Below are 13,025 nucleotides of genomic sequence, written 5' to 3'. Positions count from 1 at the left end.
TTTTTTTTACCTAGTTTTAATTAAATGCTAATTATAATAAGCGGAATTTCAAACACATTTCTGTAATGATTCTAATTTTGGATTGAGTATCAACAGAAAAGTAACTGTTACATTAACATGGATTATACATTATTCTGTAGTTATTCTTGCTTATTTGTTTTTTACGCAAAAACTACTAAACCGAACTATATCTGTTATTATATCATGTCCTGAAAAATGGGCCATATGGGTGATAATAATTCAAAATTAGTCAAAATATTGTAAGATTTATATAATAACAGAACAAGTGCGAGTCAGACTCGTGACACTTCGATAATCCCATCCAATTTATGTCCGTAACAATCGTTGCTTAACCTCTATTATTATTTGTTGAATATAGCGGCAAGTTTAATAATTATTATTCATCATTGAAAATTTCAACTGTCCAATACGGTTTATGAGATATATGAAGTGACAGACAGACGGACATCGAAGTCTCAGAGAGTCCCGTTTTTACCCTTTGAGTACGGAACCCTAAAAAGAACGATTTAATAACTAATAGGTAAATGTTATTATACATTAATTTTTAGTATCAATCATAGTAAATGTAGCGTGACTCGATTTATTTAAAATTAATTATTGATCTCCACTGATAATATTATTTTTCACTGAAAATTTAATAAGCAGATACTTAGATAGTAATTTCCTGCTATTATTTTACAAGTTTAACATATGATTTAAATGCGATTTTAATGCATTTGTAACCAACGAATTAGTTCCCTTAATAATCTTTATTTCATTCATGTAAATATTAATATGTGATTTATTTATCATAAAAAACCCTAAAAAGGATTAAACATTTCTTATAATTTAATCAGGGGATTAATAACAACTGGTGTTGATATATTATCATCTTATGTTTGATGAGCAGTAATCAATGATTGCGATAGTGTATCAGAGTTGGTAATTAACGTAATTTATAATTATTTCTTAAATCCATATTTGTCAGTGATTCTTCGATATTTGAGGGTTCAACATGAAGGTGGCAATTATTCTGCTTTGCGCGTTTGCAGCGGTTCAGGTAAGGATTAAACTTATTGTGTTACAAATCCTTTGAGATTAGTTTTAATGTAAAACTAAAGTACTAAGTATATAAATCTTACTGAAGGAACTTATTTCATTCATATCCCAGTAATAAAAAAAAACACTAACAACAAGAGAAAGTATGTATCTACAGTGGGTTAATATTATCATGGACCCAATAAATATCTAGATTATATTCGTCCATGATATTATCTAAGGGTTAAAAATTTTCTCGTTAAATGCAAAGAATATAAAACCGTTTCATGAAAATTTGGTTTCCAAAGATAAGTAGGCATATGTAGTTTTTAATTAAATATCTCTTTTGAATATTTATGCTTTCCACCCGCGGCATCGCCCGCACAGTCAAAGAAAAGCCCGCATACTTCCCGTTCCCGCGGGATTTCTGGAATAAAACCTATCCTATGTCCCGGGGTAAAATGTAGCCTATGTCGTTTCTCGGGTATCAAAATATCTCTATACCAAATTTCATGCAAATTGGTTCAGTAGGTAGTTAAGGCGTGATTGAGTAACAGACAGACAGACAGAGTTACTTTCGCATTTATAATATTAGTATGGATTTAAATAATTAATATACCTAAAGGAATTAAATATACGCGCGTAACGATAAAGTTCAGTACGATTAAACTTATAAAATATGTGGTTAAAATTTATTGTAATATTAATAATTAATATCTACACATTTATTTACAATTATGTGGCGATGTAGATATCGAGGACACTTTTTTATCGTATAATTTGTACTGGATTTAGTAACCGCATTAGTAGGTACCTACTTACATAATTGTTCTACGTATGAATGACTTGTTTTAATTTTGTTAAAAATGATTTAAGTATATTCCTTCACTGAAAGTAAGCTATTCTTAATTCTATTGCAATGCTTTAAAGCCCAAATAAAATAAATAAATAAATAGCTCTTAAGTACCTATATGCAAAAAGGTTAAAAATTTTGGTTTCGTGAACCGATTTTGATATGTTTTTATGTTATTCGCACTCTTAGTCCAGAAATATTTAGTAAGTTATGAAATACAAATAAAATGTGGATAGGTACCTACATACACATATAGGTGTGACGTTAATAAATCGTAATTTCCAACAAAACATTTTGGCATACTAAAGGTTAATTTTAATTAATATTAATTACCTACTCTTATTCTTATCTCAGTAATCTTAATATAATACTTAATCCTTAGGCCCATATAATCTTATCTGTCATGCCTAATTAGCCGTTTTCGTAATTAACAAACATTTTCCTTCATTTTCTTTATAATTTATCTACTATAAAATAAGACAAATAGTTTTATTTTATCCGATTGCGTCATGAAGGATTCTATTCTGCAAGTGTCTATGTAGAATGTCGCTAAAAGATATACTTTTTTGTTCCAGGGACGCAGTGTCCAACGTAAGTACCTTATCTTATTAAATATTCCTATAAAATAGTACGAGATTTATCTTAATAAATTCTCTAGTGGTTAGGTAGGTACTAATGTGTTGAAATAATAATGAACACACAAGAAATTAACTAAAAAAGTAATGTTATAATATTGATAAAAGGTAGGTGTTTTAATATACTAGGAATCTTGTATTAAAATACTTGACGATAAACTGTTATAACATCAATGTTCGCCAATTTGTTCTAAGTATTGCTTTATAATAAATATCTAATGTTTTTTTTATTCAACGTTTGTTTGTTATTTAATTTTATAATTTCATAGGTACACACTAAGTTCTACTAATCCATTATTCTATTCTATAGCGTTCGAAGAAGTCAGCTCAGTTCCATGGCTGGTGCACCTGCGTGTCGCCAAGCAGGCTGACCGCGGGTTCTTGGGATCTTGCGTCGGCGCTGTTTACAACGAGCGTTGGATTGTTTCTTCGGCTAGCTGCTTGAGACTGTTTGTTGTTTTTTTAGCTATATAGTATACTAGCTTTCCGCCCGCGGCTTCGCCCGCGTTTTTAATGAAAAACCCGCATAGTTTCCGTTCCCGTGGGATTTCCGGGATTGCGTCATTTTACCAGGATAAAAAGTAGCCTATGTCCTTTCTCGGGTATCAAAATATCTCCATACCAAATTTCATGAAAATTGTTTCAGTAGTTTAGGCGTGATTGAGTAACAGACAGACAGACAGAGTTACTTTCGCATTTATAATATTATAAAGTATGGATATGTTAAATATCTATACTAATATTATAAAGCTGAAGAGTTTGTTTGTTTGAACGCGCTGTTGTATACCTAGCTCATTTATCGAGGAAGCTATACATAATATACCTATAAGACCAACAGGAGCGGATCTACGCGGATGAAACCGCGAGGCTCAGCTAGTAATTAATAGTATAATCTAAATATCCACAGTTCCCGTTTCGTATGGGTCCGTTTCAACGCCCCCAACGTGTACCAACCAGAGCTGGTGATCGAGTCTAACAGGATCCACGTGCACCCTGAATATAACCTAGCTACTGGCGAAAATGACATCGCCCTCCTGGACTTGAACAGGGATGTGGTACTCTCAGGTATTGTAAAATTCTATATATTATTATCTATATAAGTATTTATTTAAAATTATATATATGCATGTTTATCAGCCATCTGGTTTCCATAACAAGCGAAAGCTTAGTATGGGATCAGATCGTGCGTGTGTGAAAATTGTCCTGAAATTTATTTATTTTGCACACTAATATACAGTCAATGTTTATTTATTGCACACCTCGGAGGAAGCGCTCTATTGTGAATAAATAAAAAAATCACGATCCATCTTAAATAATTTCCATCAACTTTTTTTAATTTAGGTATAGATAGATTGAAAAACAACAACAGTAATGTGCAAACTGCAAAATACATATACATTATACACTCTACAGGTTTATCGATATAAACGATCTCTTATAAAAATTATATAACTTAAGGTAATGGTTTACGATAGGTAGGTAGCTATTTTTTAAACATAAAATAAATAAATATTCTATGTACATACTCACATACCCATACATAAGTGTAAATGCCCTAACTATGTAAATTAAAAGTAGACACATAAATAATATGGATAACGGAATATCTGCGTAAATGGATAACATGCCTCATTTTAATTAATAACAAAAGGATCTCGATAATATTATTAATATAAAAGTTTGTTAAGAAGAAAATATTCTCCGATACCAATTACCAGATGTACTTAAATCTTAAAGATAATTTTCTATTAAATTCACGGATACAAAGATATCCGTTTCAAAACAATACAATAGCCAAGAAATTCGCATTAATTGGAGGCAGGTACCTAATATTAATTTAACCTCGTAGGATACCACAGTTCAAATTGCCAATTACCGCCCATCAGAGCCCTGTATCGGGTTTCTAAAGAAAACTTTTCAAATTCTCTTTGTAATTAATTATTGTACGTAATTATTATCTTGGGACGGTGTAATTGTTAACAATTAAGTTTAAATAGAAGGAGGGGCTTCGATTCACGGTAAGTTCATCTGTTAGTCGATTATTGGTTGAAGTTTGAACAAGGCCCGGTTTTATATGGATTGTATTGTTATTCGGGAATTTAAAAAAGTTTTAACAAACAAAACATTAGAAAACTAGCTTTCCGCCCGCGGCTTCGCTTGCATTTTGAAAGAAAAACCCGCATACTTCCCGTTCCCGTAGGATTTCCGGGATGAAACTTATCCTATGTGTTAATCCAAGTTACCCTCTATATGTGTGCTAAATTTCATTGTAATCGGTCCAGTAGTATTGGAGTGAAAGAGTAACAAAAACAAACATACACAGGATATAGTACCTACTTTTTTTAATAAAATTCATAAATGTACAGTAAATTGTTTATGTAATGGTCACATTTAATCTTATATTAACAAAATAATTCTCGTTCAATTTTAAATAAACTGTGCCAAATCTGACATCGTAAAAAGTTATGTAATAACATGTAGAGCCAAGCGATGTAAATTTCTTATCATTAAATTGGCAATTTGGGACGATAACTTGCCAGATTTCTCAATTGATAACAATTGTTTATATACCGTATTATTATGTAAGTAAAGAGAGAATATATTTACGTGATCTATTTTTTTATTTTTTACCTTTTTTACGTTTGAATATAGTAAAATATTCCGAATTTATAGAATTTAAAGGCGAAAGTAGGTACCTATGTGTAGTCAGAAGAAAAATGAAAAAACTAGGTAAACAATTTTGCGCGCGGTTTTGTTCCCGTAGGACTGGTCTAGTTTTGGCTACATACAGTGCAACATTTTGAATTTACAATGATTTTTTAGTATCAATATTTATTCTTATGTTACTTACTTACTCAAACTATAATAAAAGAAAAATCATAAGAAAAAGATTTCATTTCATCCCAGTATCACATTCGCAAAAATAACATAGTAATCTGTAATTGTTTTGACGAAATAAGAGAAAGCCCTAGCAAGAACAATTCAAAAGTTATCAATCATTAAAACATGTCATGAAAAATATGGAAAAGTTCATATTTTATTGAGTCGTGACAATTAAGGCAAGAGACGCTGTCTGTTAATTATCGAGCCCTCGAGTCCCAAACTTTCCGAAACTCTCGAAACCAATTTTAATTTCATGGTTCTCGATATTACGTTTCACTTTGCCATTATTTTATTATTTAAATGCGGTTTTCTGTTCAAATTAAACGAATTTTCGTTAGGCGGCTTCTTGTTTGAAAGCGTCACTTAGGTATAACACCAAATTTTTGTTTTTACAGACACCATCAAGCAAATCAGTTTAGCCGCTAGTGACGCCGAGGTGCCATCATCTGGCAAGGTCTGCGGCTACGGACAATTGGAAAACGGCAGTAAGTATTATTTAATAAAATAAGGAATAATTATATCACATGAAATACGTTTATTATGAACACAAAAAACATACATTATCCAGGATGTCCCGCCGTCGGTATTCTTAGCTCAATGAAGGTTATAGTTTTGCATACGCTAAGTACGTAAAAACACTTATAAAATTCCAGATGCATTTTTTTTCAAATAGATGAATTCTTAAAACTCTATATTGTGTACATCCCTAACAAGCAACCCGCCCAACTTTGCCACTCGCACGTGAGAGTATGTTAAGCTAGAGACAACATGAATTTTAAGGAAAAATTGAGCAAAAATTTTTTGGCGTTATTTTGTTGTTTATTTATTGGGTCTTTTTCTTTCCATGTACAAGACTTCTCTTAATGATTTTAATCTTAAATAAAAAAACTATCTTATTGTTCTAACTTCTCTGGATAAAAAAAAACAAAAAAAGGCAAATCTTCAGACAACATATTAAAGCATATATAATTTTTAGATGCCGGTGAACAACTGCAGTGTGTCGATGTTGCGTTGGAAGAGTCTGATGATGGTCTTCTCATCGGATCTTCTGAGAACAAGGCCAGCCAGGTAAAATAGTGCTAGATTGCTACTTTATTCGCTAATAAAGAAGCAGTGAATTGTTTCTTAAAAAAAAAAAAACTCTTAAATGGAACCAATATAAATAGAGTTCTACTACTCTTAATAAGTAAGGCAGATATTTGAGGCAGGCAGGTATTTGATAGTGAGGTTTCAATAGGTGATGATGACAATGATGTTTATATAAATAAAATTATACTGACGCAGGTACAAGATGCAAAAAATAGGACTTCAGTTGTTTTGTACAATCATACAAAAAATCTATTTTATACAGGATTTAATAATGTTTTCAGTACGACCTTGGAGCAGCTCTCGTTGCTGACGACCAACTGTTCGGAGTGCTGGTTCGTGCCGGTAACGAAGAAAATGATGGAGGTAATCTAATGATTATTACCTATAATTTTTATTTTGTCGTAAAAGTTTATTGTCTTCTAGCTTAAATTATTGGCACAATAAAATTAATTATTAAACATTCCCTAATCCCTGACCATCAAATATTGTTTATTTACAACTAGCTTTCCACCCGCGGCTTCGCCCGCGCAGTCAAAGAAAAACCCGCATAGTTCCCGTTCCCGTGGGATTTCCGGGATAAAACCTATCCTATGTCCTTTCTTGGGTATCAAAATATCTCTATACCAAATTTCATGCAAATTGGTTCAGTAGTTAAGGCGTGATTGAGTAACAGACAGACAGACAGATAGAGTTACTTTCGCATTTATAATATTAGTATGGATAAAAATCTATTTCATCAAGTTATAACGTAATTTTCTGTCTTAACTTATTGGAATAATTATTGTGAAAAGTATAATAATCCTCTTTGTTTACACATCTATTAAACCAGGTAATTTATAAACGCTAACTCAGGCCCCGGAACCACAGACACAATAGAAAATCTATTGTGTCTTGGACCGATCGGGCCGCTTGGGGCTCAATGGGTTAATAATAATTAATCTTTTTTTTAACTTATATTTCCAGCTTTCCTCAAGATCGCATCATACGTAGACTGGATTGTATCAGTGACCACCCCCGCAGAGAGCTTTGACCAAAATGAGATCCAGGTGGCTGAGCCAGTGGAAATTACTGAAGAAATTCAAGTAGCTGACCCCGTTCAAGTAGCTGAAGGTATCCAGATGGCTGACGCTGCCGAGGTGGCTGATGCTGTCCAGGTGGCTGATACTGTCCAGGTGGCTGATGCTGTCCAGGTGGCTGACGCTGTCCAGGTAAATGATATGAAATGGAAGAAAAATTATTACTGTAAAAGAAAGAAAAAATCAAGGGCACACAATATATAAATTTTGTAAAAAGTGGTATTATTTCTAGGTAGTGGAATTAACTAAGACCATAGTATAAATTAAACTATGCTAAGACTTATAATAAAAGAAAATCAAATAAAAAACAAAATACTAGACAATGTCTATATCATGGTCTATATTGAGATTTTTTAAGCGAAAGACGCAAGTTCGTAACTCGCCTCGTGATAAATTTTTTTTTCTTTAAAAGTTCCTCATTTAAAAAGCATTTGAATGTTACAGCACTAAATATCAAATTTCTACAGTTATAGACTTATAGTAAAAAAAATGAACTCTTTATAATGAATTAAGAAAGACGTTTTATAAAATTTACCATTTATAAGGCATTAAGAAAGACAAATTACATTGTTTTTTGTAAGATTTTTATTTTATGTGTACAAAAAGAGTTTTTAATAAAGTTTAATGAAGCTTAAAAAAAGAGGTACATTGAAAATAAGCACAAAGATGTACATAATATTTTTGTATGTAAAATATAATATTATTACACAGGTCGCCGACCCGATGGAAGTCTTCATCATGCCTGAACCAGTGCAAGTTGCTGATATAGTTTTCTACTAATTGTATGATTTTTAATAAAGTATTTGGTGTAATCTGTGTTTTATTTAATTAATTAAGAAAAGCTGGAGTATATAGTTTCCGTGGGATTTCCGGTATAAAACCTATCCTATGTCCTTTCTCGGGTATCAAAGTATCTCTATACAACATTTCATGCAAATTGGTTCAGTAGTTAAGGCGTGATTGAGTAACAGACAGACAGACAGACAGAGTTACTTTCGCATTTATAATATTATATAGTACTAGCTTCCGCCCGCGACTCCGTCCGCGCGGATGTCGGTCTTCGCGTGGATGGTTATTTCTCCATTTTGAGTACCTCTGTCAATAACATCTTATAAATATCTATTGGACCCAATTCCCAAATACGGCTAGGCCTATAATAATACGCAACGTGTGTTCGCGGTTCTACGGAACAACGTCTATGGATAAAACTGAAAAATTAAGATTAATTTTTTTACTACGTATTTTTCCAGGATAAAAAGTATCCTATTTTACGCCCAGAATAATAAGGTATAATTATACCAAGTTTCATCGAAATCGAACCGCTAGTTTTCACGTGATGCCTTCACATACAGACAGACAGACAGACAGACAGACAGACAGACAGACAGACAGACAAAAATTTTTTTAATCACTTATTTGGGTTTGGTATCGATCTAGCAACACCCTCTGCTATTTATTTTTTCAATATTTTCAATGTACAGAATTGACCCTTCTACAGATTTATTATATGTATAGATATAGTATGGACTAGCTTTCCGCCCGCGGCTTCGCCCGCGTTTTCAAAGAAAAACCCGTTCCCGTAGGATTTCCGGGATAACCGGGATACCTATCCTATGTCCTTTCTCGGGTATCAAAATATCTCTATACTAAATTTCATGCAAATTGGTTCAGTAGTTAAGGCGTGATTGAGTAACAGACAGACAGACAGACAGACAGAGTTACTTTCGCATTTATAATATTAGTATGGATGTCAGTGGAGATTATTGTATTTCAATGATCCTTGATTACTCCTTGATTACACTTTTTTTGTTTATTGTACTTAGCAGATTTCGGCGATAGAAAAATACAATAATAGGAATCCTATCCTAATATTATAAATGCAAAAGTTTCTGAGGATCGATGTATGTGTATGTAAAAACATCACACACAACACAAGAGTAAAAACTCTTTCACGAAAATACTACTGAATCGATTACAACGAAAATTTGGGAATTATGCGGATTTTTCTTTGAGGCCGCCGGCGGAAAGCTAGGTAGTACGTAGTACCTCTATTTTTAGAGAAGAACAAATTTTTTTCGAAACATCGTAGGTATATAATAATGTCGAGTTTCATACGACGCGGACAGTAAGTTTTAGATTAGGAATTTTTCAACTTAAAAGGAAAGTTTAACATGTTGTAACAACGGAACTAGTTTCTATATAATTTGTGCTTGCGCAGTTTTTGTTGACATTTTTATGTGTAACACGGATGTATTAAATTTAGTTAACAGCCAGTAAGAACGAATATTGACAGAGTAAAAAAATACTCAATTTATAAATTATACGAACGATGAACGAAGAACGAAGCTGGCGAAGTACCGTACGCTTCTCGCGACACTTTTTTCCACGTACCACCACCCTGTGGAACTGTGTGAACCTGTCTACCTCCATCAGTATTCGCGCACATGTATGACATGGATTTATTTAAAAAGAGAGCCTATACCCACCTTCGACAGTCGGTAACAGCCTCACAAAGGTAGTCTGTTACCCGCTCTATTATTAAAAATAATAATAATACGAGTTCAATAGTCTTAACCGAATATAGTATAAGTACACTTTTACTTCTTTAAGACTTTCTCTATATTATATCATCTTAAATACACAAAACTGTAATATACAAAAACTGCTACTCAATTGAAGTGTAAATCTATTAAAAAAATTTTTTTAAATAAATACGTTCATACGACTCACCCGGTTTCAATAGATCGTATGATATAAAGTAGAAAAGAACAGTTAGAGAAATTATACTTAAAATAAAATCCCGTCAAAGGAAACTCCCATGGGAATGAGATGTTTTACAGCGATAAAAAGTAGCCTGTAAGCTCTCTTGGCACACAAGCACACCTTATTATAATCGTAGTCATCATGCAAAAAAGACAAACAAACAAACACACTTTTATAATATTAGCAAGGAAGTAAGGACACAAGTATTTTAATTAATAGGTAACTCACGTGCGTCGTGTGGCAATGTGTTGCAACAATTCCTAAAACATTAAAACCTGTAAGTCTAGGCAAAACCTGATAATTGCATAAGTCGATTGAGATCATTGTGTGAATGTACTCACCTTGACTCGAAAGTAAGACATCGCATCATAAAGATAATAATTCAATGTAAGATCAGAGAACTGATATTTTTTACTGTAGTTAATTATTAATATTTGTATTTTTTTGTGTAACACTGTGACATTTTTCGTGCGTGCCAGCAATTTTGTAATGAACAAGGTGTTCTATATTCAAATTGAATTTCGATAAACCAATTTTGCTTATAGCGAATTAAAAAAAACAAAACTTAAATTACATAAAAAAATTATAATACTGAATATTTTTTTCTGTATTAGAAAAATGTTTTTGAAAATCGTTCAAACATTTTTTTACATGAAAGTGTAGTTAGCTAAAATTAGAATCTAATAATTAGTTTACTATATTTTATTGGTAGGTAGTTATAGTAAATAAAAAAGTCTAACATAGGTATTGCAATTGGCATATACCTATGTAAATAAAATAAAAAATATGCATATTAATTAAATTTATAACACCGAATCTTCAATGAATTTGGTTGGTCATTTGCTAGTGAGAGTGAAACGAAAGTAGGTGACGGAGACCTTGAAGCTTGAACACAGATTATATAAGCGGTGTTGTAACCAAATACAGATTAAATATATGAAGATTTGTACAATCTGTATATGGAGTGTCGCTGGCAGCTTTTAAATGACGCGAAAAAAAAATTGCTTTAATGTCATTAAAAAATAATAAATATCAAGAAGCTTATATCTAATACACTGGAGATTTCGGTATGAACATTGACGTGTAACAAGAAAATATTGCCCAGTTCATGTTTTTTATCACTTTCACACCTAACTTGGTATTGCCACTGTTAATACGAAGTTTTCCCAAGGCTACTATGTATGCTGTAATATTCTGTGCAAAAGGTTAGTTTTTGTACATGAGTTTGTTGATAAATTGCCAAAAACGTCATTCAGAAGCATTGTTGGATGAAACAATTATTATTTATGCTAAATAAAATAAGTATCTGAACCAATTATTAAAAAGCGATACTCCCTGATTATGGGTAGTCACCATAATAAAATTGTAGCAACTCTCACTTTGTCAATATGGCATGTGTGTCAAAAAAATTGCGTCGCTTCGAATATTTAAGTTAATATTGTTGCTTATTTAATGAATATTTTCCGAATATAAAGAATGCATTGTATTGTGCAAAATTGCAGAAGTGTTTGGACACCAAATTCTGGCATAGAATTTCACAGGCAAGTGTATATTTACGTTATTTACAATATTCCTCAATACTCCTGCATTTACCTGTCTATAATCATTTCAATGGCAAAAATTGTAAAATTTTGCATCATTTTAGAAAGCATTCATGTTAAATTTGTTATTTTCCTAATACTTTATCATTTTTCAACAAGTTTTCAATAAACAAAATTAACAAGTAAGGTAACCATGATGACGAGTTTTTATGGATAGTGAAGAGAATATATTGTAATAACAATATTATGATGAAATTTAGAACACCATTTTCAAGATTTTTACTAGTAATGAAACAACACTCGACATCGGTATTGCACTCACATGTAGTTATAAGATTGTTCGTTTTTACATTGAAATTTATACTTTTTTAACTTACCTCATATTTTTTGTTTTAGGTATTTCAGCTTTCCAAAAAGTAAAATAAAAAGAAATATATGTGCCCATCAAGGTTACTGAGGATTACGACCCAGAAAAAAATACCTTTTGAAAAATAAACTTTGTAAAGTTAGCTGAAATTTGTGCAAGGCTGCTATAAACAGTTTTTCTTTGATGATTCTGGCTTGAAATTGACCCGTCGAAGCAACGCGTTTAAAAAGAAGATCTGAGTAGCTAACAATTTGGTAAACAGCATCTGATGCAAAACACAACTTTCCTCTATTTACAAAGGATGTTAATGCTATATATCGGTTCATATCCAAGCTTTGTAGCCAAAAGTTATTTATAACTATCATTCTATACCAATTAAAATTGTATGTACCTACCTATAAAGTATGACCATAATATTATAATATAAATACTGTTAAAAATATATGTCGTTATTATTTATAGACCATGATTTTTAGTTTTTTCTATTTTGAAAATCCTGAATTTACAAACCAGCGTGGTCACTCGACAGAAAGAGACAAAAAACATGACTGACGTCATTGAATGTCATAGTTTCTTGTTTCAAGTTAATGGTCATAGTGCAATCTCCAGTGTATTAGAGGCACAGAACAGTAAGAACATAATAGAAGTGCGATGTGGGCGTGGCCCACGTGTCACTAGTAAGGTAAGATCACCTAACTCGCTCTCAGTTGTGCGCAGAAAAATATTCGAGTCGGTTGTCAACTGTCAAACCTTATTTCCATATTTATTCATTATTTAGAG

The 13,025-nt window shown here is 32.1% G+C and overlaps 1 protein-coding gene and 1 long non-coding RNA gene across 3 annotated transcripts; one reads left to right on the top strand and one right to left on the bottom strand.

The window, feature by feature from the left end:
- The first annotated feature begins 1,014 nt into the window (after positions 1–1,014).
- LOC123698488 (kallikrein-4-like) lies at positions 1,015–8,379 on the top strand. The gene is made up of 9 exons (XM_045645133.1): positions 1,015–1,060; positions 2,467–2,482; positions 2,837–2,975; positions 3,434–3,591; positions 5,805–5,894; positions 6,386–6,477; positions 6,780–6,861; positions 7,462–7,706; positions 8,286–8,379. Exons 1-9 carry the CDS (start codon positions 1,016–1,018, stop codon positions 8,352–8,354), a joined length of 936 nt encoding a protein of 311 aa, XP_045501089.1. The 5' UTR covers position 1,015; the 3' UTR covers positions 8,355–8,379.
- On the bottom strand, positions 5,928–10,596 carry LOC123698489. Of its 2 annotated transcripts, none has more exons than XR_006752412.1 (3): positions 10,566–10,596; positions 7,590–7,698; positions 5,928–6,866 (listed from the first exon to the last, which is right to left on the bottom strand). It is a non-coding gene; the product is annotated as an uncharacterized LOC123698489 (long non-coding RNA). The 2 variants fall into 2 exon arrangements; XR_006752413.1 differs by having other exon boundaries at positions 5,928–6,457.
- Positions 10,597–13,025: the final 2,429 nt, after the last annotated feature.

Source organism: Colias croceus, chromosome 16, assembly GCF_905220415.1.
Source record: "Colias croceus chromosome 16, ilColCroc2.1".
Classification (NCBI taxonomy): Eukaryota; Metazoa; Arthropoda; class Insecta; order Lepidoptera; family Pieridae; genus Colias; species Colias croceus.
This window is presented reverse-complemented; position numbering and strand designations above follow the sequence as displayed.